Here is a 27,100-nt window from a genome sequence, read left to right as displayed (position 1 = left end):
TTGAAAGGCAAAGAAATAAAAAATATTTGCATTTTGTGGTATGAAATTAAAACATTGCAGTAATATACTTGTATTTATAGTTGTATTTTTATTATTGTACTTTGTTATACCTTTATTCTTGTCTACTTGTATTCATAATAAAAATGAGAAGATTTTTAATACTTTATTGTAGTTAAATAATATAGTCTTGTAATTGGACAATTTTATGAATAGTTATAATTATGTATACAGAATATGTATAATTTATTGTCTGTTGGTCTATTACAGGGGTGGGCAAACTTTTTGGCCCAAAGGCCACATCAGGGTTGCACACTGGTATGGAGGGCTGGGTAGGGAAGGCTGTGCCTCCCCAAACAGCCTGGCCCCTGCCCCCTCCCACTTCCTGCCCCCTGACAGCCCCCCTCAGAACCCCGACACATCCAACCCCCCCAATCCTTGTCCCATGATCGCCCTCTCCCGGGACCCCACCCCCTATCCAACCCTCCTCACCTCCCCACTCCCCAGCCCATTACCATGCCACACAGAGCAGCAGGACAGACTTATTGGAAAACCTGGAAGGTGGGCAGGTGCAAGCTGCGCTGCCCGTGCTGCCCACGTGGCTGCAGAGGAAGGGGGACAGCGGGGGAGGGGCCAGGGGCTAGCCTCTCCGCCAAGAGCTCAAGGGCTGGGCAACACGGTCCCGCGGGCCGTAGTTTGCCCACCTCTGGTCTGTTAAATAAACAAACAAACAAATAAAAAAATGTTTACACTAATAAAACAATTTCGTTATGAAAATTTCACAGCCTTGTACCCCCCTTGGAATTTCTTCCCCCCCCCCAGGGGGGCACACCTGCCAGTTTGGGAACCAATGGTGTACATGCTGTACTGCTCAATGTAAAAGAAAACAGCTTTGAATATATTTGAGAATATGATGGTTGCTCTCACAGAAAAAACCTCCAACAATACAAGATTTTTCATCTATTCCCCCCCTTGAAACCAACCCAAATTACCATATGTAAGTTGATGAATGGAAAAAAAAAAGCTTCTTCCTAATAAACTAGGCAATACATAGACTCTCTCTCTCTCTCTGAAATGATCAAAAGAACTAAGATATTTTGGGGAAGACCACATTCCCTTTTTGATATTCCAGTCCCAGTCCATTCCCTGCCTCTCTTCCAAAAGGTACAATCTTATTGTTTATTGAATTAGTTCACTGAGGCAGCCTCCAACAATTTTGTCTTATCAGCTTCACTACACTTGTGTAGTGCTTCCTAACGTCATATTATAAGTTTTTATCCTGTAATTTTCATTTATCCTTTTTCTCCTTACTATTTACATTAACCTGGAACTATTGACTGGATTTTGTTTTCATTAATATTTTGTGGACAATAATTTAATCCTCTATTATGAGAATTTGTGTATTTCATACATCTGTAGCGGTTTTCCCATGTCATATTTTAAACCTGAAATATTTATTTTTGAAGTTCCCTCCGAATTTTTTTTTTCAGGATGTGGTTATATGAACCACAAGTAATATATTTCTAAAGCACTATTTTACAATTTTGCCACACATCAGAACTTGTGCTGGATTGTTTAATTGATTCTTTGTTTAACTGATTCTTCTGATTATCTAAATATTTTAGAGGAGAGACTAAAACAACCACATCATACTGGAAAATTCAGTCATGTCAATGTACTTCAGAATTAGACTCTTGCATAGGTTTAGGATGAACACACAATACAAGTAACTCATTTTTGCGGAATGCTGTCAATTGCATCTCTCCACACAACTCCTATATTAAGACTCATGCAGCTGGTGTGGTTGCCTCAAATTAAGCTACATTAACCAGTAGTGCGAGCATTTTCAGTCAAACATGAGAAATAAAAAAATTATGGCTCGCAATTTAAAATGTGTTCCCTTCAAATATAAAAAAATTGGGCTTAAAACTTTAAAAATGAAATACAGGAGTCAGTCTCAATCTTGTTCTTATTGACATATGCACACAATCTGGCATGACTGATTTCACTACTGGAAGAGGACTGGTACGACAAACATTTGGAAGCATTTTGTTGAGACTTCATACGGCCAGTCTCTTGTCTATAAACAGACTTTTTTTCCCATTCAAAATACGGTTTTAAAAGAGAAAAAAGTTTTATTACAACAACAGTTCTTTAAAACAGGCTTGTTCTTCCAGCACCAATTACAGTTTTATTTGGTGCTTAGAGAGAAAAACAATGGGAATAACTTTTGCAGATGATATATGTTCTGGTTTTAGTAATGCCATGAAGAAGTAAAGCAACAGTATTTTCTTAATACTATCTAATCTGAGTTCACATTGGACTATCAACATGTTAACAAATAAATACTCCAAATCTCAGTATTACACAACATAAAATAATTAACTCAGCCATATACCTGTCAAAGGAGTGAAACTGCATGGGAAGAATTGACTGAGCTTCCCTCTTCAACGCAGGATCTGGGTAAGGGATAGGATCAGGACCACACTCTGCAATTTCAATAGGGGCTGCCACAAGGCTTTTTAGTATCTCCTTGACATTCATGCCTTTGCTTTGGCTGATGCTGGATATGGAAGGTGCAGGCTTCAAGATTTCACTGGGACTTTCTGTTAAGCTTTCCTGAGATTTCTTTACCTCAGAAGACAAAGTAGACAATAATTCACTCATAGCATCAGGGCCTGTGCTTGTCTCTAAGTCTGTCCCATTTAAGATGCTGGGCATCTGCTCCTCTCCAATACCAGAATCTGTATGAGGAATGGAGCTTTCCAGCTGAATATCTTCAACTGGTGTTGGTGTTTCTTTTTCCTTCATATTCTCTGGAAATACAGCAGGAGTCTCTGTAGCGAAAAAGGGTTATAAACAATATTTAAAGCTTAGTCTGGAGTTGTATAACAAATATATATCATTGAAGCTTAATAAGATAGAACCTATCAAGTCTTAAAAGCATATAAATCTTAACAAATTAAGAACAGAGAATCCAACCCTGCAGAAAGCCACGGTGCATACAAAACTTTCATTGGTTTCTATGGACATTTTCTGCACAGGAAGGGCTGCATAATTGAGCCCAGAGTTGTGCTACATAATCTCAGTGACATTTTAAAAAATACAACCCACTCCTTATAAAGTTATTAAATGGCAGGACATTGCATACTAGAACATAGCTTGACACATTTATTGTGGTAGTCTAAACTCACTACTCAGCTACAAATCAGATGTGAAAACATTAATTTACGTATTTCCAGTGTCCATACTGGTAATATATGTGCAAAAAAGCTATGCTATTTCACAGCTTTAAAATATCTTCAAGTGCTTAATTTTCTTCTAAATGGAAGTTTAAATTGTCCTGAAAGCGGTAGATCTATTAAGTGTCTAGCCTTTCTAGTATCCTAGATAACATATATATGTGAACCAATGCTGTGAATCCTTCCTGAGTCTGTAAACAAGATAGACAAATAATAGCTCAAAACTCCAATAGGGTTTTTTGGCACATCTTGAGAGAAGAATGAACACAACTTTGAGATCCCAGGTTGATTCAAATCCCAAATATCAACAGAAACTGAGGGGATGGGGGAAGTGAAATCAGTGGAATTTTGCAAAATGTCAAGGGACCCTATTAATAACGTCTTGCAAATGTCTGCTTTTATCAACTATTTACAATGAAACACAGACAACAACTTCACTATGAAAGCATAGCAATCTGACGGTCCCATTGGAATTCAGCTAGAGCTGTGAAGACCTGCCTCAGATGGTCAATATTTTGGATTACTCTTCAGGGAGATGCACATTGTGGTTATCTTTTCAATGCCAAAAAGCCTGAACTGAAACTGAATATTTGTTTATTTATAATATCAATTTATTTTTATTAAGGACACTTGACATAAAAACCCTGAAGGTAAAATTTGAATAGCCTGTATATAAATTATGGCCTCATATGTATTTGTTATTTGTATTTGCCTTTGTGTTTCTGAGAAAATGGTAAATCTGGTTACTTTGGAAGATAATGTGCTCCAGTACATGTAAATAAAATTCTGCTTTACTAAGGGTTCTAAATAAAATATTTTTTAACAACATAACTATCAGAAATTATATGGTAACAGTTTAGGACTTGAAATTGTAATAGACAAGTGGACTATAATGTCAAAAATTATAACAGTATATTAGGTACAAATATATTTTATCTTTATATATATTCTCTCTCTCACACACACACACATATATGTATTTACATTGTATATGTGAACTGTATACAATATATTTATATATTATACATACATGCCTTTGAACTAATTTCAACTTAGAATAATTCATATACACTTGTATACCAACAATGTTATACACCATATATTGGCAGATGACCTCCTGAGGTCTCTTCCAACCCTAATCTTCAGATTCTATGAACTGCAAACCCTAGGGAAGACCCAAGGGAAATAATCTGTTACTAGGAACACTGTTTTCTTCTTCTAAATGTTTCATGCGCTCCCCATTACACATATATACTTTCACAAACAGAATGACATGTCTTTTCCAAAGTGGATACCAACCCCACTTTTTGAATCAGAAAGCAGAAACTGGAATTATGTACTGCAAAGCTGACAGCCACTTGAAAAGATATATCCCCATTACACACTCATCCTTTACTAGTCCACAGAATATTTATCATCATAGATATCTAGCATGATAGAGTTTAGAAAACGTAATCAGATCAGTGACATGATCTTAATGGATTATTTGAGACTCAGTTTCCCCATACAAAAATAAGAAAGATAATTCTGGACTGGAGGGAACAAGGGGCTTTTGACATCCAGTCCAAGAACACTGTTGCTCTGCTTAAGCCGAAGCTGCTTTATTGGTTTCCTATCAATATCCTGCTCCTTGGGAAGACGAGTGGGTCAAATTGACACAATCTGGAGCGGAGACCTACAGTAAATATTCATGTTGACTAAATTCTGCAGAGGAAGAGACAGTGACTATATATAGTATCGCTCAAAAGTAGACACACTAAAAGATGGCCCACAGTTCGAATGTTTATCTGGTTTACAATAAAAATCCATAATCTACATGTACAAATGTAGGGAATTTAGTGTTATGATATATTGCTTCCTGTATAAAGGAATTTCTCTGAAATTGCAAAATTTCATACATACAGTTTTCAGCAATCACCATGGGGTTAATTTAAACAAAGTAAAAATGCCTGTTTATTCTCTCTCTAAGCAAAAGTCAAGCCCCAATGCTAGTGCACTTTTTGAGGTTCAAACTGAAGGGCGAATTATACTTTAATCTGTCTTTGTAATGGCTAAAAATTTCTAGTCAGATATATAGAATTTTGATATGCAGCCATTACAACATACTAGACAACCACAAAACTGGGAAATGTTAAGATTCTAACTTAAAATTACTTATTCCTCCAGGTAAAATTTACGACAAATATACCACATTTCCTACAATATCTGAAAACAAAAGAGAGCATTAAAAAAGTTAACTTGCCCCCATTTATTGTCCCCATTTACTACAGACAATTGGTAACATTTCCACTCTAAGATTAAATTTGATTTATTTATGAATGCAATCTAGACCCTGATCATTAAACTATAATAATTATGGATTGTTATTTACAATAATTTAGAAATAAGAAAAACACTTTCAATAAAACCACTGTACATACAAGTATATTAAAAACTATTGTACTTCCAATGAGATCAAACTTTTATCCTCTGATTGCATTAATCCAACTGATCAGAGTTATCATTGATTTATCATTATGAACAGTAATGTCTGCATAAGAGTTACATTTTATAATATTTCTTATTGGGTGTATTAAAGCTATTTTCCAAAATATCACAGTCCCAATAAGTAATATACGTTAAATGCGCCAAAGTTGCTTTTTATTTGTGGCCACTCTGCTCGCTGCCTCTGCCCACAGGCACCACTCCTGCAGCTCCTATTGGTCATGGTTCGTGGCCAATGGGAGCTGCAGAGCTAGAGTGCAGGGCCAGGGGGTGGGGGCGGTATGCAGAGTTGCCTGCCATGCCTCCACCTAGGAGCAGCCGGGACAGGCCGCCACTTGCGGAGAGTTGCCCAAGGTGAGCAATGCCTCGGATCCGACACCCTGCACTGCCTTCAGTGCCCCAACCCACTGCCCTGAGCCCCCTCCTGCACCCAAACTCCCTCCCTCTTAGTTAACTATAATTTTTCACTTAGCTGTCCTCCCCCATTCTCCCAACATGCTAGATAAAACAGCTTTTACTGTATTTACATGCCAGATATGCCAAACATTCATATATGGCCCTTCATGCTTCAACCACCATTGCAGAGGACATGCTTCTACGCTGATGAAGCTCACTAAAAAATCATGCATTAATGAAATTTGTGAATGAACTCCTTGGGGGGGGGGGGGGAGAATTGTAAGTCTCCTGCTCTGTTACCCGCATTCTGCCATATTTCATGTTATAGCAGTCTCAGATGATGACCCAGCACGTGCTGTTTGTTTCAAGAACACTTTCACTAAAGATTGGCAGCTCTGCACACTGCCTCCATCCTCGCTCCCTCCATGAGTGCTGACTCTGCAGCTCCCAGCCCATTGGCCAGAAACTGTGGCCAACAGGAGCTAGAGGAGGTGGTGCCTGCAGACGAAGGTAGCATGCCTGCAGAGTTCCCTGGCCCCGCCTCTGCCAGCAACAGCAGGGACAGGGCACCGCCCGAGGTGAGCCTCCCCACAAGTGGCCCCCCCATCCCTGCTATTGCTGGCTGATGTAGGCATGGCCAGCAGCTCTGCATGCTGCCTCCGTTCCCCCTCCCTGAGCGCTGCCTCTGTGGCTCCCAGCCCATTGGCCGGGAACCGTGGACAATGGGACCTGAGGGATGGCACTGGCTGCAGCTCTGCGTAGGAGCCTGAGGGGGACATGCCACTGCTTCCTGGAGCTGCTTGAGGTAAGCGCTGCATGGAACCTACACACACTCACACATCCTGTGACCCACCCCACTGCCCCAGCCCTGATCCCCCTCTCATCCTATGAACCCCTTGGTCCCAGCCTGGAGCACCCTCCTACACCCCAACCCCTCATCCCTAGCCCCACCCCAGAGCCTGCACCTCCAGCTGGAGCCCTCACGCAACCACCCCCACCTCCTGCATCCCAATCCCCTGCCTCAGCCCGGAGCCCCCTCCTGCCCCCTGCCAATGCCTGTCACTAACTCCAGTAATTTTGTCAAATGTCCATCGTGCAACATGGTGGTGCTAACCCTGCATGGATGAGTGTCCTCTGGAAAGGTGGCTGAAGCATGAAGGGACATATGAATCTGGCACATACATATCTTGCAACACCAGCTACAAGAATGCCATATGACACCTGTTCTCAGTCAGGTGACATTGTAAACAAGAAACGGGCACCGTTATCTCTCGTAAATGTAAACAAACTTGTTTGTCTGAGCAATTGGCTGAACAAGAAGTAGGACTGAATACACTTGTAGGCTCTAAAGTTTGACATTGTTTTATTTTTGAGTACAGTTACTTTTTGTACATAATTCTACATTTGTAAGTTCAACTTTCATGATAAAGAAATTGCAACACAGTACTTGTAATGCAGGAATTGAAAAATACTATTTATTTTGTTTTTACAGTGCAAATATTTGTAATCAAAAATAAATATAAAGTGAGCACTGTATACTTTGTATTCTGTGTTGTAATTGAGATAAATATATTTGAAAATGTAGAAAACATCCAAAAATATTTAAATAAATGGTATTCTGTCATTAACAACACAATTAATCGTGCAATTAATCACAATTAATGTATTTAATTGCTTGGCAGCCCTATTAGAAAGTTTTTAAGATGAATTACAATTTATACACAGGACCAAAGAAACCAATTGATTTACCTATAGCACTTCATGTAAAGCTTTATTACATTCCCATTGATTTTCTTTCATAATACTTTTGTCTTCTATGGACTGCAGGAATGGAACAAAGAGTATATCTTTTCACACAATGCAGTCAAATTATATTTATCCAATCCTCTTAAATTTATAGAGTGGGTGCTCTTAGAACAGAAGAATCTTAAGTACTCAACTCATCTTAGCTAAATGAGAAGTTAAACATGAACAGCAGCAAAAATATAACTGATTACATCTGTCTATTGTTATAACATTCTGACAGCCAGCTTGTAAATTTTCAACAACCCTCATCAGTTTTCTGTAGCATTAGGCCATGTCAGTAGACAAAGCAGGAACATTACTAGACCTAGTGATCTTAACCCTGTCAGAAGTTGGCAGTTGGATACCAGATGCCTCTTTCTTACTGTTTTTCATTGTAACTAATGAGTTCACCTACTACATTATGGAAAAAATATGGGCTTAAGTTAAGTAAATGACATGACGTCTATGTGGTGACCTGATCTGTCACATTCCTTCCCTAAAATATCTTGTTTTACTGTGATTTATGAAGTGCATTGCCATTTTTTTTGCCTATTAAGTTATCTAAATAGTTCTTACTATTTAGACACTTTAAAAATAGTGTAAGAAACAAACATATAGCCTTCCTATTATTACAGACATGAAAAGTATATTCATGAAGGTAATATATAAGGTTTTGCTATTCCAACAAATTGACATTAAAAAGACAGTCTGCTTTTATCTTTACCCCACGCTTCCCAATCCTAAGTAATCAATCATTTGTATATATTACGGGAACTCATTTTGGATTTCTTTGCCACATTTATTCTGTTTCTTTTATTACATACAAAATAAAGTTCAAAGTTTGCAAAAGTCAAATATTTGAAAGCAACAATTTTAAACTGCTAATAGTAAGGCCAAATCAAAATAGTTGTTCATGAAGCTAGCAAATTCAACTCCCCAATCCATAGGCGGCAGGTATCATAGGCTGGGGGAGGCTGTGCCTCCCCAAACAGCCAGGAATGGCCCCCACCAATGCTCCACCCCCAGGCTCCCTCTGTTGCTATGTGGTGGTCCCAGCTCAAGCTGGGGCCACGCCACCCGCCCTCCCAGCACTCCAGGGCTGGGGCTGTGCTGCCAGCCCTCCCAGTGGGCTGGAGGCGCTAGCCTGCTGCGGTGGCAGGGGCTCTCTGGGCTCTGGCGTGGGGTGGGCGCAGAAGGGGCAGGGCCTTGGGTGGAAGGCTAGCCTCCCCCAGCCGGCGGTTCACGCGCCGCCAATGCCCCAGTCCCACAACTATCCCGATACCATATGTCAAAGTCCTGTTGCAAACCACGGAGATACCAGAGCTCTTAAAAAAAAAAAGTCTACTTTTTTTTTTTTTAAATAATGGAAAGTGTAAGGCAGCCTTAACAGGAGAGTCGTTGCCACTCTACCATAATTAAAAGCAACATAGTGACATTTTGTTTATTAGAATGTCCATTAGCCCTTCTATCCCCACATAGAGAGCACCATCAGTGAATGGTTCCTGGTCTTCTGGTCACAAAGAAAGAACTCTAAACACATCCCTTTCCATTGTCAAGTACCAGGTACTTTTCTGTACCTGTAGAAGAAGCAAGACCACCACAGAACAACTACACCTATCTACTTTGTTCTTAACCTACAAAGGACACAAGTGAATGACTCAAAATTACATGTGGAAACATGTGGAAAGGGATTATGATAACAAGTGGAGTTGTGACAGAAACATGCAAAGCAAGTGAACACAAAAGTAACAGAAAATGACAATGGAACAAATGTCTAACAGAGAGCTTTTATCCAACGTGACAAACTACTCCAAGTCCACTCTTATTCATCTCTCAGTTCCCGGTCCTGGAAACTTCATTTTGTATCATAGGCAGAACTTACAATGGGGAGTGGTGAGAAATCCTTGCTGTCTGGCCCTGGTCTTAGCCTGAGCAAGTTGCTGCACCTGCTGATCAGTCTGTACTGATCCTGTCACTGGCAGCTAGGCTTTCCATGTGAGTTTAGTATGACTGTTTGCATGTGCACCACTTATTAGACATGATTAATCTTTAGCTCCATTTATTGAGACCGTCCTCATTCGCTCTCTCACTTTGGCTTTCTGGGCACTGCTATGTGACTCATTTTGCTTTTTATTCTAATTAGATCTCATTTGCTGCTGGGCCTATTTAAATAATTTTTTTCTTTGCTAACTGAAGGATAGTAGGGACAGGGAAGAGGAAAGGAAGAGCCCACTTGATTTACTTGGCTACTTTTATTTCTTTTGTCTTCTCCACAGGCTGAACATATGTTTTTTCACAATTCTCTCTGGACTCAGGCAGACAGGAAAAGAAGGCCCCATCTATCCTGAGTTAAGAACCGTATTAACCAAGCCATTTCTGCATAACACAGCTCCTACCCCAGTGTAGATGGGGTCCTCAGTTTACGTATTCAAAAACCCCAAAACTTGACTCTTCTTTGCAGTGAGGAATAATTTCAAACAAGTATACATGGGTTGCAAACCATAAAGGTGGTGTTCAAGGGAACTTTCCTGTCTTTACCAAATATTCACAAAATAATATTTTTAAGCATCTGCTGTTATGGTACCTGGAACACTGGACAATCACTTAAAACATCATAAAAAGAACATAAAATTTAAGGAACGATATAAAAGCCAAACAATGTGCTCATTAAAATACAGATAATGGGGGTATTTTCCAGTTGTTAACAGCTACTGGAAAAAATGTTTTTTTACTATCTCATTTCCTCCCTCGGCATGCCTTCCCCCACATTCTCTGCAGTAGTGCTGCCCAGCCTTTTCCACCAACAGCATCTGCTAAGACATCTATACACCAGTTTTGAACACCTACCCCTGGTTGCCAAACTAAACAGCAAAAGGTTTCAAAATGTTTCAAGGCCTACAGGTCAATGGAGAAGTAGCAATAACTGCAAGACACAGGGAAACTGAATACACAAGGAAATACTATATGTGAGTTGTAGAAATTCCAGCAAATAGAGGAAAAAAAAGAGTACTGACACCAGTTTTGTTTGTAGTTAAAAACCTATATGAATACAAGGTAAGGACAAATGACAGCACACATTTATTATGAACTCTATTTCCCTTGCTTTTGTAGGTTTATGTAATAGCCGGCATGTGCAACTTCAGAAAATACTTGTATGATGTGGAAATAATTTTGCAGATTAATTAGGGAATATTTTTTGGGGAAGTAAGATGAGGGAAATAGGGAGGAATCCAGGGAATGGTTCTCAATTATTTGGACAATGATATTGTCTCCACAAACCTTTGGTGAAGGAGGCTAGTTATAACAATGACCTCTTTGAAGGGCTGGGAAACCTTGCAAGTTAAACAGTTTCTGAAGCGCTGGGCTGGGAAACCTTGCAAGTCAAACAGTTTATGAAGAACAGCCTTCATGCAATGTTGAGATAACAGAGATTTCAGACCGTGTGAACAATGTCCACATTACAAGGCTAGAGATTTAAGACAGAAGTATGTTGTGGATCCACTACTGAAGCTGGCACTTTGCTGGTTGAGCGAGCCACAAGACATTCAGGTACAGGGACAGCAATTTTGTAGCTTCACTAGATGCATAAGTATTATCCACTTAGACAGCCTTTGGATCAAGATGACTTGAGTCTCAGATATTTCTGCAAAGACAAGTAGTCTGCTGAACTTTCTAAGATATTTAGTTCTGTCTAAGAAAAAGCCAATACTTCAAACATTCACAGTGCATAGTTTTATCCCACCAGTCCGCTAACAGGACTTTGGGGAAAAAACAAACAGTGATATGGACTGAGGTGAAAATCCGATTAATTTTCTGGCAAAAAATTGGGGGTGAGATTTATGTACCACTTGTCTTTGTGGAATATTGTATAAGGTGGTTAGCCGATGGTATCTGCAACTCCAAGATTCTCGTGGGTGAGGCAATGTCCATTAAGTGGTACAAAGAACAAGAACATCTGGGTTCAAAAGGCCTTTCCATGATTTTATTCATCATCAAATTCTAGTCCCAAAGATTATTGGCTACCAGATGGGAGGGAACCAAAATTTGTTAAGCTCTTTATATTTTCCCTTCTCAGGATGACAGACACTATGGTTCTGAAGAAGTGCATCTGAAGAAGTGGGTTTTTTACCCAGGAAAGCTTATGCCCAAATAAATCTGTTAGTCTTTAAGGTGCCACCGGCCTCCTTGTTGTTTTTGTGGATACAGACTAACACGTCTACCCCTAATACTAGACACTATGGTTCTCTTTCACAAGGACATAGTAGGAAAAATATCAACTAAGTAAATCTTTAGAGTAGCCAGGGATAACTTTGGTTACACCAGAGACAGGGGAAACCTATGATAATTAGATCTGGACAGGAAACTATCTGGAGAAAACTTTTCAGACCAGTTCTATTTAGTAGCATAACACTTCCTAGCACATGGCTTTCTGGACTCTATCAAGACTGCCTGGATCTCCTCAGGTAATCATAAAATGTCTTGTCCTAGAAACCCTGCAGCCATACTGTCAGGTTAAGGAACCTGAGATCTGGATGTTTTTCTACTGACAGCAGATCTTGACACAGAAGAGAGTGAATGGATGATCTTTGGACAGAAACCAGCAACTCTGAAAATCATGCCAGCTTGACTAAAAATCATTCTGAGTCTGTCCTGCTAAACATTTCCTAAGTATTCTGGGGTGGAAAGAAAACAGAGAAAAAAAGCATAAAGGAGCCCTTTTTCACAGCATAAAATAGATGCATCTGATATACTGTGAAACTGTATCAGTTCTCAAGTGAAATGTGGAACACGTGTTCTGACTTGTAGAAAATGTGTTCATGTCCAAATGACCCACCTTGCAACTAACAAACATGCCACTGAAGATCTAAGTGACTGCTGATCTTCATCTTTCCAGCTCAGGATTTTGGCTATGTTTTGGGGAGAGGGGGCACTTTTCTCCAAATACTGCATTCCAACAGACTAATTTCCTTCTGACACCACTGAAGCACCCAACCTCTCCCTTTTCTCCCTATTCTATTAAAGTGATACGTGAGACCCACACTGTCTGAAAATCTGTGCTGGCTACTCTCTGATCTGTAGGAGAAAGTAATGCCCTGAACTCTAGCAAGTTATATGCAGAGATCTAATTCCTGAAGCTTCCAAAAACCATAAGCAATTAGAGTCTAAATTTTCACCCCAATTTAGATGAGAAGATATGTACCTATCACCATTTGAGGAACCATCTGAAAGGACAGCCACTACAAGACATTCTCAGTCGAAGTCAACCACAGCATAGAGTCTTCCAGCTGCTAAAAGGGTAAGTTACCATATCTGAGATAAGAATCTTTGTTTTTTGTACCAGATGCACAAGGGTTGCTCCCACTAACTTGCAAAGGTGGTGACAAAAGGCCACTATCCAGCCTATTGCTCTCAGATAAAATGTCACTGGGTCTTTTCGCTTGGACCACTTGGATGACATCATTTGGATGAGCTCACAGAACCTGACTTGAGTTAGGACAGAGCCCTGGTAGGTTCTAGGGTGGTCTCTATAAAAGTCAGAACCAAAATTGAGGCCAAGATAGATTTCTTTGCTTACTTGCAGATTAAGAGATATGAATAGGGGAACTCATATGATTGAAGTGAATTACTATGCTCTAAGATTGAGGTCTTTTGAGTCAGTTGCCCAGATACAAACACACTGGAAGGATCTAACAACGTAGATGAGCTGCAATCCTAGGCGAGCACTTGGTGAATACCTTGGGGGCTGCTGTCAACCCAAAAAGTACTATCTTCTGGGGGCAGTGGTCATGACCCACAATGAACCTGAAGCACTTCCTGTGCCTTTGCCTTATTGAAAATTTACATGCTAAGGGACAACTAATGTCATCATCTGAACATCGCTCAGTGAAATCCCAGATTGTACAACAATGGAAACAGTGACTCCCTCCAGATCCACTTTAAGAGACTCATAGGCTCATCACTCTGAATTTGCCATGGCTGAAGATATGTCCTGACCAAAAAGTGACTTCCTAGTTCACATTATGCAGAACAACATGATTGACATCATCCTCCTGCAAGAAACTGAACTGCGGCCTTAGGCGGAGAACAGTGAACAGCTCGGTGAACAGCGGAGAGGCTAACAGAGGGAGTTTCCCTGGGATCTGTCCGAGAGGAGGTACATTAAGTGCTGCATTAGGGGGGCTGTGTTGGTGAGTATCTGAGTGTCTGTTGCGGGGACAGTTTGTCAGTTTGACCAGATGCTTGATTTTTTAAAAAGTATGAATTGGGAGTGCTTTGTTCCAGGTGAGCCTTGAGTGGGCCTGACTGTTATAAAAAGGCAGTCAGCTGCAAACCAGCTCAGCAGAGAACAGCAGAGAGGCTAACAGAGGGAGTTTGCCTGGGGAAAGCCCACTGAGGCTTTCATCTTGCAGGCTTCTATGAGTAGTTACAACAACACCCGAGGAAGCTCTTAGAAAGAAGGTAATATGCATGGTGAGTGTTCAGCTGTTGTGACCTGCACAGGATGTGACATGTTTGTCTTTCTTCCACAGGACAGAAGCAACTTTGTTTGAACAAAGTGCAAGCTGGTCTCCATATTGGAAGAGAAGGTTCAAGGTCTGGAAAAACAAGTATCGACCCTGCATTGCATAAGAGAAACTGAACATTTCCTGGACAGACGTCAGAATATGCTTCTACAGGCACAACATTCTGAAGATTCAGAGCAGGCTGCGCAGCGGGGACAGAAAGATGGTGAAGAAATTTGGCAACGTGACCTCCAGAAGAAAGGGGAGCGTCCCTGTACCAGCAATGCAGATACAGGTAAGCAACCATTTTCATGTTCTCTCCACATATGAATAATGCGGAGAGTGGACTAGATGATCCATCTGAGGGAAGGGAGAGAGGGAGACTCCGCTGATCAGAAGGCATGAGATGCATTGTCTTAGGGAACTGAGTTCCACGACCACTGCTCCCAAGAGAAGGAGGAGGGTGGAGGCGGTCAGGTACTCCCTCCTCAGGGGGACTGAGTCTTCTATCTGCCACCCCAACCGGGAAAACCGAGAAGTCTGCTGCTTGCCAGGAGCTAGGATTCACGATGTGACGGAGAGACTGCAGAGACTCATCAAGCCCTCAGATTGCTACCCCTTCCTACTTCTCCATGTGGGCACCAATGATACTGCCAAGAATGACCTTCAGCGGATCACTGCAGACTACGTGGCTCTGGGAAGAAGGATAAAGGAGTTTGAGGCGCAAGTGCTGATCTTGTCCATCCTCCCTGTGCAAGGAAAAGGCCTGGGAAGAGACCATCGAATCGTGGAAGTCAACAAATGGCTACACAGGTGGCGTCGGAGAAAAGGCTTTGGATTCTTTAACCATGGGACGGTGTTCCAAGAAGGAGGAGTGCTAGGCAGAGACGGGCTCCACCTAACGAAGGGGGGAAGAGCATCTTCGCAAGTAGGCTGGCTAACTAAGTGAGGAGGGCTTTAAACTAGGTTCACCGGGGGAAGGAGATCAAAGCCCTGAGGTAAGTGGGGAAGTGGGATACCGGGAGGAAGCACAAGCAGGAGAGCTCCTGCCTCATACTGAGAAAGCGGGATGATCAGCGAGTTATCTTAAGTGCCTATACATAAATGCAAGAAGTCTGGGAAACAAGCAGGGAGAACTGGAAGTCCTGGCACAGTCAAGGAATTATGATGTGATTGGAATAACAGAGACTTGGTGGGGTAACCCACATGGCTGGAGTATTCTCATGGATGGATATAAACTGTTCAGGAAGGACATGCAGGGCAGAAAAGATGGGGGAATTACATTGTATGTAAGAGAGCAGCATGACTGCTCAGAGCTCCGGTATGAAACTGCAGAAAAACCTGAGCGTCTCTGGATTAAGTTTAGAAGTGTGAGCAACAAGGGTGATGTCCTGGTGGGAGTTTGCGATAGACCACCAGACCAGGGGTATGCGGTGGATGAAGCTTTCTTCCAGCAACTAATGCAAGTTGCTAGACTGCAGACTCTGGCTCTCATGGGAGACTTCAATCACCCCGATATCTGCTGGGAGAACAATACAGCGGTGCACAGACAATCCAAGAAGTTTTCGAAAGTGTAGGGGACAATTTCCTGTGCAAGTGCTGGAGGAACCAACTGGGGCAGAGCTCTTCTTGACCTACTGCTGACAAAAAGGGAAGAATTAGTAGGGGAAGCAAAAGTGGATGAGAACCTGTGAGGCAGTGACCATGAGATGGTCGAGTTCAGAAACCTGACACAAGGAAGAAAGGAAAGCAGCAGAATACGGACCCTGGACTTCAGAAAGCAGACTTTGACTCCCTGAGGGAAGTGATGGGCAGGATCCCCTGGGAGAATAACATGAGGGGGAAAGGAGTCCAGGAGAGCTGGCTGTATTTTAAAGAATCCTTATTGAGATTGCAGGAACAAACCATCTCAATGTGTAGAAAGAATAGTAAATATGGCAGGCGACCAGCTTGGCTTAACAGTGAAATCCTTGCCGATCTTAAACACAAAAAAGAAGCTTACAAGAAGTGGAAGATTAGACAAATGACCAGGCAGGAGTATAAAAATATTGCTCAGGCATGCAGGAGTAAAATCAGGAAGGCCAAATCGCACTTGGAGTTGCAGCTAGCAAGAGATGTTAAGAGTAACAAGAAGGGTTTCTTCAGGTATGTTAGGAACAAGAAGAAAGTCAAGGAAAGTGTGGGCCCCTTACTGAATGAGGGAGGCAACCTAGTGACAGAGGATGTGGAAAAAGCTAAAGTACTCAATGCTTTTTTCACCTCTGTGTTCATGAACAAGGTCAGCTCCAAGACTCCTGCACTGGGGAGGAGGTGACCAGCCCTCTGGGCAAAAGGAGTGGATCAGGACTATTTAGAAAAGCTGGAACAGCACAAGTCCATGGGGCTGGATGTGCTGCATCTGGGGGTGCTAAAGGAGTTGGCGGAGGTGATTGCATGGCCATTGACCATTATCTTTGAAAACTCAAGGTGATCAGGGGAGGTCCCTGACGACTGGAAAAAGGCTAATGTAGTACCCATCTTTAAAAAAGGGAAGGAGGGGGATCCGGGGAACTATAGGCCAGTCAGCCTCACCTCAATCCCTGAACAAATCATGGAGCAGGTCCTCAAGGAATCAATTCTGAAGCATTTAGACGAGAGAAAAGTGATCAGGAACAGTCAGCATGGATTCACCAAGGGAAAGTCATGCCTGACTAATCTAATTACCTTCTATGACGAGATAACTGCTCTGTGGATGAGGGAAAAGCAGTGGACATGTTATTCCTTGACTTTAGCAAAGTTTTTGATATGGCCTCCCACAGTATTCTTGCCAGCAAGTTAAGGTAGTATGGGCTGGATGAATGGACTATAAGGTGGATAGAAAGATGGCTAGATCGTCGGGCTCAACAGGCAGTGATCAATGGCTCCATGTCTAGTTGGCAGCCGGTATCAAGTGGAGTGCCCCAAGGGTTGGTCCTGGGGCTGGTTTTGTTCAATATCTTCATTAATGATCTGCAGGATGTTGTGGATTACACCCTAAGCAAGTTTGCAGATGACACTACACTAGGAGGAGAGGTAGATACACTGGAGGGTAGGGATAGGATACAGAGGGACCTAGACAAATTAGAGGATTCGGCCAAAGAAATCTGATGAGGTTCAACAAGGACAAGTGCAGAGTCCTGCACTTAGGACGGAAGAATCCCATGCACCGCTACAGACTAGGGACCGAATGGCTCGGCAGCAGTTCTGCAGAAAAGGACCTAGGGGTTACAGTGGACGAGAAGCTGGATATGAGTCAACAGTGTGCCCTTGTTGCCAAGAAGGCCAATGGCATTTTGGTTTGTATAAGTAGGGGCATTGCCAGCAGATCAAGGGACATGATCCTTCCCCTCTATTCGACACTGGTGAGGCCTCATCTGGAGTACTGTGTCCAGTTTTCGGCCCCACACTACAAGGAGGATGTGGAAAAATTGGAAAGCATCCAGCGGAGGGCAACAAAAATGATTAGGGCACTGGAACACATTACTTATGAGGAGAGGCTGAGGGAACTGGGATTGTTTAGTCTGCAGAAGAGAAGAATGAGGGGGGATTTGATAATTGCTTTCAACTACCTGAAAGGGGGTTCCAAAGAGGATGGATCTAGACTGTTCTCAGTGGCAGCAGATGACAGAACAAGCAGTAATGGTCTCAAGTTGCAGTGGGGGAGGTTTAGGTTGGATATTAGGAAAAACTTTTTCACTAGGAGGGTGGTGAAACACTGGAATGCGTTACCTAAGGAGGTGGTGGTGGAATCTCCTTCCTTAGACGTTTTAAAGGTCAGGCTTGACAAAGCCCTGGCTGGGATGATTTAGTTGGAGATTGGTCCTGCTTTGAGCAGGGGGTTGGACTAGGAGACCTCCTGAGGTCCCTTCCAACCCTGATATTCTATGATTCTATGAAAGGTGGATTGCTTATAAGCAGCCAGTGTTTCTTCCTGAATTACTCATGTTCCAGCCCTGAAGAGCCCTGACATAATTCCAACAATAGTGATAGAACATGCTGCTAATATCTCACCAAACTTTCAACACAATTATAACAATAGGCTGGCAAAGAATGAACTCTTAACATACTCAGTGTAAGGTCTGGTTAAATCCAATATATATGTTCAATAAATATATGACTTTAACAAATGAGACAAACTTACTGCCCATTCCTGAAGGCAAAATTATTATTGTAATGTACAGTAAAGGAGACATGATGGATATAAAAAAAGCCTCCTCTTAAATATTTTGATTTACTCTGTATGTCCACCCATCCGCTCTATTTTAAGAATCTATACTTTTTTTTTTACACTCTTGCTACTTATATTTTATCTCAAGAACCATACTGCATATAAATGGCAAAACTAATCTTTTCTATGTTTGCTACCTGTCTTTATTTCAAGTGCCATATTTTGTACAAACAACAATATTCATCTTGTTTATATATCCTTTTTATTGCATAAAATTTAATATTTTTTTTAAATTGTCTGTATTGCTCTGTATGTTTTGATTTGCAAGCAGATGTGGCTAAAAATGAAATATCCTAATGCCTGCTATATAAAAAGGTGCTATAAATGCGGAACAAGAAAGTAATGAGGAAACAGGATTCAAATATATTTTAGGGTTTATTTTGCAGCACTTCTGAATTAACAGCATACAATTCCTTTTATAAAGGGTGGGTAAGTACGCCGGTTATGTCACAACTAAGATTATTAAATTAGCACACTGAAGTGACAAAAAGCTCACTGAATGATCCTGAAGTAAAAAAGATTATATATATATATTATATTTATTTTTGGCAATAATGGAGAAACTTTATGGGAGGAAAAATACTGAAATTCAGGTTAGAAACATTTGAATTTAAAATGAATTATTGAAGTCATAAACTATAAAGATTCATAAATGAGGGACTGAGACATACAGAACTTTATCTAATAGATCACCATTTCTCAAATGCGTCCACAGTGGCTTTTCTTGTGGCCACAGGCTCCTGGGCAGTGATAGGGCCGGGAGGAGCAGAAGCTCCTCACCTGGGGCCGCCAGAAGGGGTTGGGCCCTGCCTGCCTCTGGAGTCACAAATGCCAGAGGAACAGACAACTGGTGTGAGTTCCCTACCTTCCTGGAGCCAGTGGGGCGGCAGGCTCTGGGCACACAGCAGCGAGCTCCAGGTTTCGGTGCCATCCCCAGGCTCACCACCCCCCACGTTGCCCCAGCATCCGCTGCTGTCCCTAGTCCCCCACCCATCCCCCCATTGCCCCAGCCCCTGCTGCCGCCCTACCCACCTCCCCATCCAGGCCTTAATTTCTCCCTGGTTTGCTGGGGCTGAGCAAGTCTCTGCTGTGAAAAACAATATTTGTATGTTTGTTAATATGACTTTTCAGTGTCTCCCAGCTAGCTTACTACCTAGCAAGTCTTAATTATAAAAAAGCGCAAAAGAAACGACAAAAAAGACAAGAACATGCAGAGCACCTTATTTGTGTTGCGATTCCATTTTGGTTCAGTAAAAAATAAGAGACAACTGTACATTATTTTTATTATTGCGTCTGCAGACAAAACCCCACATAAATAAATAACAATGATTTGGACATGTATATGTGCATGTTTCTTTGTTTTTGCTAAAGTTAATTAAGTATTTTAGGAAAAATTGTCAGAGCGGCCACCAGAAAGAATTGGTGACCACACTCCGAGGCCACCAAACATTGTTTGTGAGAATGCTTGATTGAAGGGTTTAACATTGTAAAGCACTTGGAACATGAAAAGCACCATATAAGTGCTAAGTATTCTTAGTGAACTAGGAAGTCATCCTATTCCTAATATTTTATCAGAAGTAGTTACAGAATTAATTACTATTTTTTTCTTTGTATTTATCATTCTTTTTACTCTTTGGGTTTTTATCAGAGTGACACAGACAGCCCGATCATCAGATAAAGTATGGTTGTATCCATTCACTTTTTGCACTTCCACCATAATGTGCACACAAGTTGGGAAATTCACATGCACACTTGGCTACAAATGTACCTATTTAACTTTGTACATATGCAAATCCCTTACATTTGAAAAACATAGTCCATGCATATGCATATTTTCTATCTGAAAAACCAGCCTGTATTACAAAACATTTGCTGTGACTGCAGAAACTGTCTCTCTCCAGAATAGCACAGTACAGCAATCAACAACACACAAAATAAAACTTTACATTATATACAATATAAAGGTTTACATACAAACAAAAAGTGAAAGAAAAAAGAAAAGGAAAGGAAGAAAAGGTAGGGGGTGTGAGGAAAGGGGGCACAAAAAAAGTAGTACTAAAGATTTAATTTATTCCCTGTATGCAATATCTTTAGAATAGGTCTGATTTGTTTTCATAACTAAAGGAGGTATTGTTGCAGCAAGAAGAAAAAGAATAAGCCCAAACCAAAAACATTCAAAACTTCCTTCTCATCTCTCTCTACCTGAACACTAATTTTTTGTTTACCTACCATTAATTAATTTAGTAGGTGTCACTGAAATGAACAAATGGTAGAGGAAGTAGGAAAGATATTTCCTAAAGAAAATGTAGCCGGGAAGAAAGCCTTGTCTTAAGGGTATCCTCATCAGGTGACAGTCTGATCTCCACATAACCTGAGGCGTATGCTTATTTACCAACAATTACATCACGGTTAGTTATTTAATTACATTACATTAAATAAGGACACCCAAACAGGTTAGGAGATGATGTTAATATTACCTTTGTAAAATGAGTGGGCAAAGCTCTGCTCAGGAATTAACTTGGCAAGGAATCCATGGTTCAAACTTGGGTGAGGGATAGATGGTATGACCACAACTGTGGAGAAAATCATGGAATCAAATGTGAGCCAGCTAATAATCACCTGTGATCTGATCCACTGTGGATCCATGGCAGAAGTCCTATCTCATTGAAACATGCAACTATGGAACTATTAACAAAAATGTATTTCTGAAGGAAGGAAACAAGTTATGTATCAAGAGATAGGAAACATCAGACCAATTAGTAGGGAATCATAAGAAGAACATTTATAGGGAAAAAGACAAAGACAAAAATGGCTGAAATAGTTAATTGAAACAAGCAGTTTCCTACTCCAGCACCACAGCATATGACCAGGAAGGACACATTAAATACAACATAAAATTATGGTTTCTCATAGCTGACCATTTAAATATAAGTTTATTAAATGAAAACAGCCAATGAGGACATGGATTTTTTTAAAAAAAGCTTAGCATACAAAGGTAGAAAGTAAGCAAGCTAAGATATAACAATGAATTAGATAAAATGAATAAAAGGGCTGTCAATATATAGGGCTGTCAATTAATTCCAGTTAACTCAAGTTTTAATGCAAAACAAATTAACTAGATTAAAAAAAAGTCGTGATTTAATTGCAGTTTTAATCACACTGTTAAACCATAACAGAATTCCAATTTAAATTTATTATAAATATTTTGGAAGTTTTTCTACGTTTTCAAATAGATTGATTTCAACCACAACACAGAATATGAAGTGTACAGTGCCCACTTTATAAAATTTTTGTATTACAAATATTTGCACCGTAAACAAAAAAAATAGTACAATCTACAAGTCAACGCATGAAGGGACGTATGAATATTTAGCATATCTGGCACTAGCATGTCTGGCACCTTGCAATGATCGCTACAACAATGCCATGCAAACACCTGTTCTCCCTTTCAGGTGACACTGTAAAAAAGAAGCGGTTTTCCTGAAAATGTAAACAAACTTGTTTGTCTTAGCGATTGGCTGAACAAGAAGTAGGACTCAGTGGACTTGTAAAACTTTAGAGACTACACTGTTTTGTTTTTGAGTGCAGTTATGAAGAAATAATGCTACATTTGTAAGTTTCACTATCATGATAAAGAGATTGCACTATAGTACTTGTATGATGTAAATTAAAAATACTACTTCTTCTGTTCATCTTTTTTACAGTGCAAATATTCGTAATAAAATAATATAAAGTGAGCAGTATACATTTTGTATTCTGTGTTGTAATTGAAATCAATATATCTGAAAATGTAGAAAACATCCAAATATTTATAATATATTTAAATTGGTTTTCTATTATTGTTTGAAAGTGTGGTTAAAACTGATTAATCACAACTTTTTTTTATCTCACTATTAATTGCAACTTTTTAAATCATTTGACAGCCCTAAATAAAAGCAAATAGGACATGAATTTAAATTACATTATACGTGATATGTAAATCAGCAGTTCCAGAAACTAAGACAGCAAATCAAATTCAGTACAAGAAGCAACATGTTCATGAAAAACAACATGCAGAGATTTGGCCACTGATTTCTAATCACTCTTTTCCAATATATTTATATGGCTGTTCTGAGAGAGAAAACAGAGCACAGTCATAAACCAATCTGCTTAAATAAGCCATTGGACTGGCAGACTGAACATTACAAACAGTGGAGGAACGTATTTGGATACTAAACTCTTGGCAGGTTCTGCAGCTGACAGATAGTATCCCCAAAAACTGGGATATCAGTTGCCATGAAAAAATAAGAATTCACACTAATCAGGTAAAGAATGCAATAAAGGCAACAATTCTGGTATATTAGACTTCCAGGAGCTTTTCAATGCAGACCCAAACTAGCAAGACAGCAGGACTCAAGAGAGTTAGTAGTCCTTGCTATATTAGCTTTTCACAAGACTAAGTTTAAACAGAAGTAACTTCAACTACGGAGCTAGCTGTATTTGCTGATTACAAACTTCAGACAGTGCATTTAGAGTCAGAGATAGCTGCTCACAGTAGACAAATGGCAATTTTTAGGTTTACTTTGACAGTTTAATATCTTGTCCTTTCAAAACTTTAAATTCACAAGCATCTCCTTCATTGAATGTACATATAAATTTAAAAATGGATGCATAAATACAGAATAAGCAAATGAAAGTAAGTTAAACCCAATAAGCAGAAGCTCATAATTTAAATCTAACTTATTAACAACCAACATATTAAAGAAGCTTGGAGAAACTAAAGAATAACAAAAGTCTAATTAGCCATCACACCTTTCAGACAATTTAAAAGAGTTTTTGTAGTCAAATATTTACCATTTCAAGGAAATTCTGAAAAACAAAATGAAAAATAAATGGGGAAAATAGATGTACCTGTACTTGTTGGTGAATTTATTTCTTGTCTGATATTTCTACCTGCCTGGCTCCCACATCTTGCAGTCTCCCGTTGAGGTTCTAGTATATCACGGTACTTGGAGACCATCAGCACAGAAATAAAGTAAACTACTGCCAAAGCCAAAAATTGAGCCTGTTTGCTATCATCCTGAGTGAGAGAAAAAGGAACACATGTATCATACTTGATACTTACATGGAACTTTTAAATCAAGATAATCAATATGTTTTAGAAAAATCAACCTTTTTAGGTGTTATACTTGCTTACAATTCAATTCTTGAATTACCTATACACTAATTGGAATGTTAAAATCATTTAATAATGATTAATAATAAAATAATAATAAAATAATAAAATAATCATTTAATAACCACCTATTTAGGAAGGACAGTGTGGGAAAAAGAGGAGGGGGAATAGTCCTGTGTCAAAAAATAGCATTATCTGTTTCTGATGCACTCAGGACAAAATGATCTTGAATGCTTACGAATCAATGTCTTAACAGATAGACACCAAATAATACGCCATCTTGTGCTTTGCTACAGACCACCAAACCACACTAGGGAACAGGATGACCATCAATTTACATACCAATCTACAACATGTCGAAAAAAAAACGTGTAATCATAGGGGACTTCCATTTGTGTGCCATATGCTGGCAGTCTCATGCTGCCAGTACTAGATCATCCTTTGAATTTGTAAAAATTATAGGTGACAATTTCCTAACTCGAAAAGTGTTGAAACCAACACAAAGGAATCCTTTATTAGACCTTCTTCTAACAGGTAAATAGTAACTGATCACAGAACTAAAAATTAAAGTTAGCTCAAGTACAAGTGATCATGACTTGATCACATTACAATGTGAAAGAAGACTCAAGTCCAAATCAGCAATATGTATATGCTTGATGTGTTAAAGCCAGTTACACAAAGCTGAAAACAATTATGAGCCAAAATCAGCTAGGAGTGTTTCTCCATCACGGATAATTTTTAAATCAAGATTAAATATTTTCTAAAAAGATATACTCTAGCAATTAATCTGGGAGTTCTATGGCCTGTGACATACAGAAGGTCAGACTAGATGATCACAATTGTCCCTTCTGGCTTTGGAAATCTATGAATCAATGAACGGATAAGCCTAAACACAGAAAGGTTAAGTGACTTGCCCAAGATCTCACAACAAACAAGTGGCAAATTCAGCAATAGAACTAAAGAGTCAGAATTCCCAGTCACTTGCTCTTACTTCCAGACCACACTATAAAGTTATAGCATAAAATGAGTGAAGATATTATATTTATTTCTGTGCCATTTACAGATGCAGCAACTATTCTGAGAAGTCTACATCAGCATTTGTGGTTCAGCATGCATTCCCCTATAATACTGCCAGAAGGGATACTAAAGTCATTTAGCATAGATGGGTTATATAAAGCTACTCAGCACCACCACAGAACTGGATCTTATATGATTATAAATGTTGCATCAATAAGGAGGTGCAACATTTCACCCCAGAGGTTGCTGCATTTCAGAGGTTGTTGAAGTTTTCCTTGTATGTAGTTTGCATATCAGTTTCAGCTTGTAAAGTGCAATGAAATTATATAAGGCATCTTTCTTACCAAATAAGATTACTTTTATTAAACACTTCATTTTGTAAGAAAAAGGAGAAAGACAAATTATGTAGAATTTGGCAGATTTCTTCCCCCAAAATATGGAAAGCATTTTTTGGAGGTGAACACAGATTTTAAGTCCATCCAGCTTCCAAGGCTGTCCTTTTTTAAAATGAAAGTTATTTGTAACATTAATCTTTCTTTTAACTATTAGTGCATATATTACAAAAAGAAAAACCACAGTCCATATTACTCACCACATCACGGAAAACAACTGCTCGCAGACGATTAATGTCAACATCCTGAAGAAGTCTATCAGGATCCTTTATTGGGGAAAGGTTACCAGGAACATTTTCCAATGGTGTCTAAAAATGTAAAATTATTTTTCCAAACTGTATAGATATTTTCATTCAATGCATTTATTTGATCCCCAATAAATAAATTAAATATATTAGTACTAACTTGAAGACAAAAAAGGCAACATTCAGTTACTGGTTCTACAAACACAGTGATGCTTATTTTAATGCATTTGTACTGAATAGTCAAATACATAATTGTTTATGGTCTTCAAAAGCAATGTTTTAATCCTACTAGACAAATACACCACTCTCTAGTAGTTAGCATATTTACTGTACCCAGAGGAGACTAATCTTTTTGTACTATTAATAAGAAGTATTTCCTATGCATGTGATAGGCTGAAAATGTGTTTGTATAATTGAAAATAACTTAGAAAATTCAGCCTCATTCTATTTTATACAAGGAATTATTATTAGAGTCCCATGCAGGCTATGCATGTTCAGTATTCTACTTACAGTAATGTGACCTGTTTTCTTTAAACAATAAACACTGCAATCCAAATAATAATTAACATATAGAAGTGTTCTATTTCTACTGTCCAATGTTTGTCTTGTGCGGAGTTTGGCAAAATTGCTAGAATATATTTTTGGTATGGTTTTATAAAATAATCTAGCAATATTTGGGGTAAACATATTTGTGGATATAAGTCTTATCTGAACTGTATTTTGTGGCAAGAGACTATATTGTGAAAGTAGTAATGAGATTATCATAAGTAAATTTGGGCTGCATATACCAAAGTATCATCTTTGAGACCAGGGATGGTCTCTGTACATTTAGTTTAGGGCCCTTCAACCCCCAAAACTGTGAACAAATTGGAGAATATTCAGAAATGAGCAACTTAAATAATAAGAACACCAAAGTGACTGAAATGTAAGTGACAAACAAATTTAGACCCCATTCTTGGAGTCATATCCACAAAGACAGACCACAATTTACACACAGAGCCCCACTAAAGTTAATGGGATTCTACAAGGATCTAAGAGTCCACCAACAAAGATCTGATTGCAGGCTTTGGCCATGCATCTCATGAGGCGTTAGAAATCAATGAAATATGTATAGATAGGTCAAATTGCAATAGGGTGGGGGAGCAGATTTGCTCTCTGGAGCAGAAGTAGGAGAGAGAGTAAAGTGTGGAGAACAGTTCTATTCACACCATTAAATTAACTATTTTCTTCCTTTTAATTTTTTTCTTGTTTCAATGAAAAAGAAAAGGTTTTCTTTTGAGAGCCAGGAAATGACAATTCAGCTTCTGTTTTAAAAGAAATCTAGAAATTAACTACTATCATCTCCTGCTCATTTTAAACACTGGTACAATCTATGTAAACAACATTAGATTACCTTGGTCATTGCTGTTGCAGTGACACCCTGAAGAGTGTCCTGAGTTTTACTGCTGATTAGTGAAGATTTGTTCACCCTCTCTCTCTGTCTTTGTCGACATTCTAAACAGTTTCTCACAGCAACACAACAAACTAAAAAAAAAAGATGTAATTGAACATCATCATTAGGTGATTACAGTGTTACCATTTAATGAAGTGCCTATAGCTCTAAAGAATGATTATGTCCCAGTAGCAATTGTATAAATA

General features: G+C 39.5%; 1 protein-coding gene across 5 annotated transcripts in view; it reads right to left on the bottom strand.

The window, feature by feature from the left end:
- NBEA (neurobeachin) overlaps positions 1 to 27,100 on the bottom strand; it is an 858,254-nt gene that overhangs the window by 461,528 nt on the left and 369,626 nt on the right. For 4 of the 5 annotated variants that reach the window (XM_048847621.2, XM_048847613.2, XM_048847630.2 and 1 more), the window contains 5 exons: positions 26,856 to 26,986; positions 25,418 to 25,525; positions 23,544 to 23,712; positions 21,131 to 21,226; positions 2,396 to 2,834 (listed from right to left, as the gene is read on the bottom strand). In XM_048847621.2, coding sequence (XP_048703578.1) covers positions 2,396 to 2,834; positions 21,131 to 21,226; positions 23,544 to 23,712; positions 25,418 to 25,525; positions 26,856 to 26,986 — 943 coding nt within the window. The remainder of the gene's footprint in view (positions 1 to 2,395; positions 2,835 to 21,130; positions 21,227 to 23,543; positions 23,713 to 25,417; positions 25,526 to 26,855; positions 26,987 to 27,100) is intronic. The other variant, XM_048847638.2, reaches the window with a different exon arrangement.

The sequence above is a fragment of the Caretta caretta genome, chromosome 1, assembly GCF_965140235.1.
Source record: "Caretta caretta isolate rCarCar2 chromosome 1, rCarCar1.hap1, whole genome shotgun sequence".
NCBI classification, from domain to species: Eukaryota; Metazoa; Chordata; order Testudines; family Cheloniidae; genus Caretta; species Caretta caretta.
Note: the sequence above shows the minus strand (reverse complement) of the source record. Positions and strands in the feature narration are given on the sequence as shown.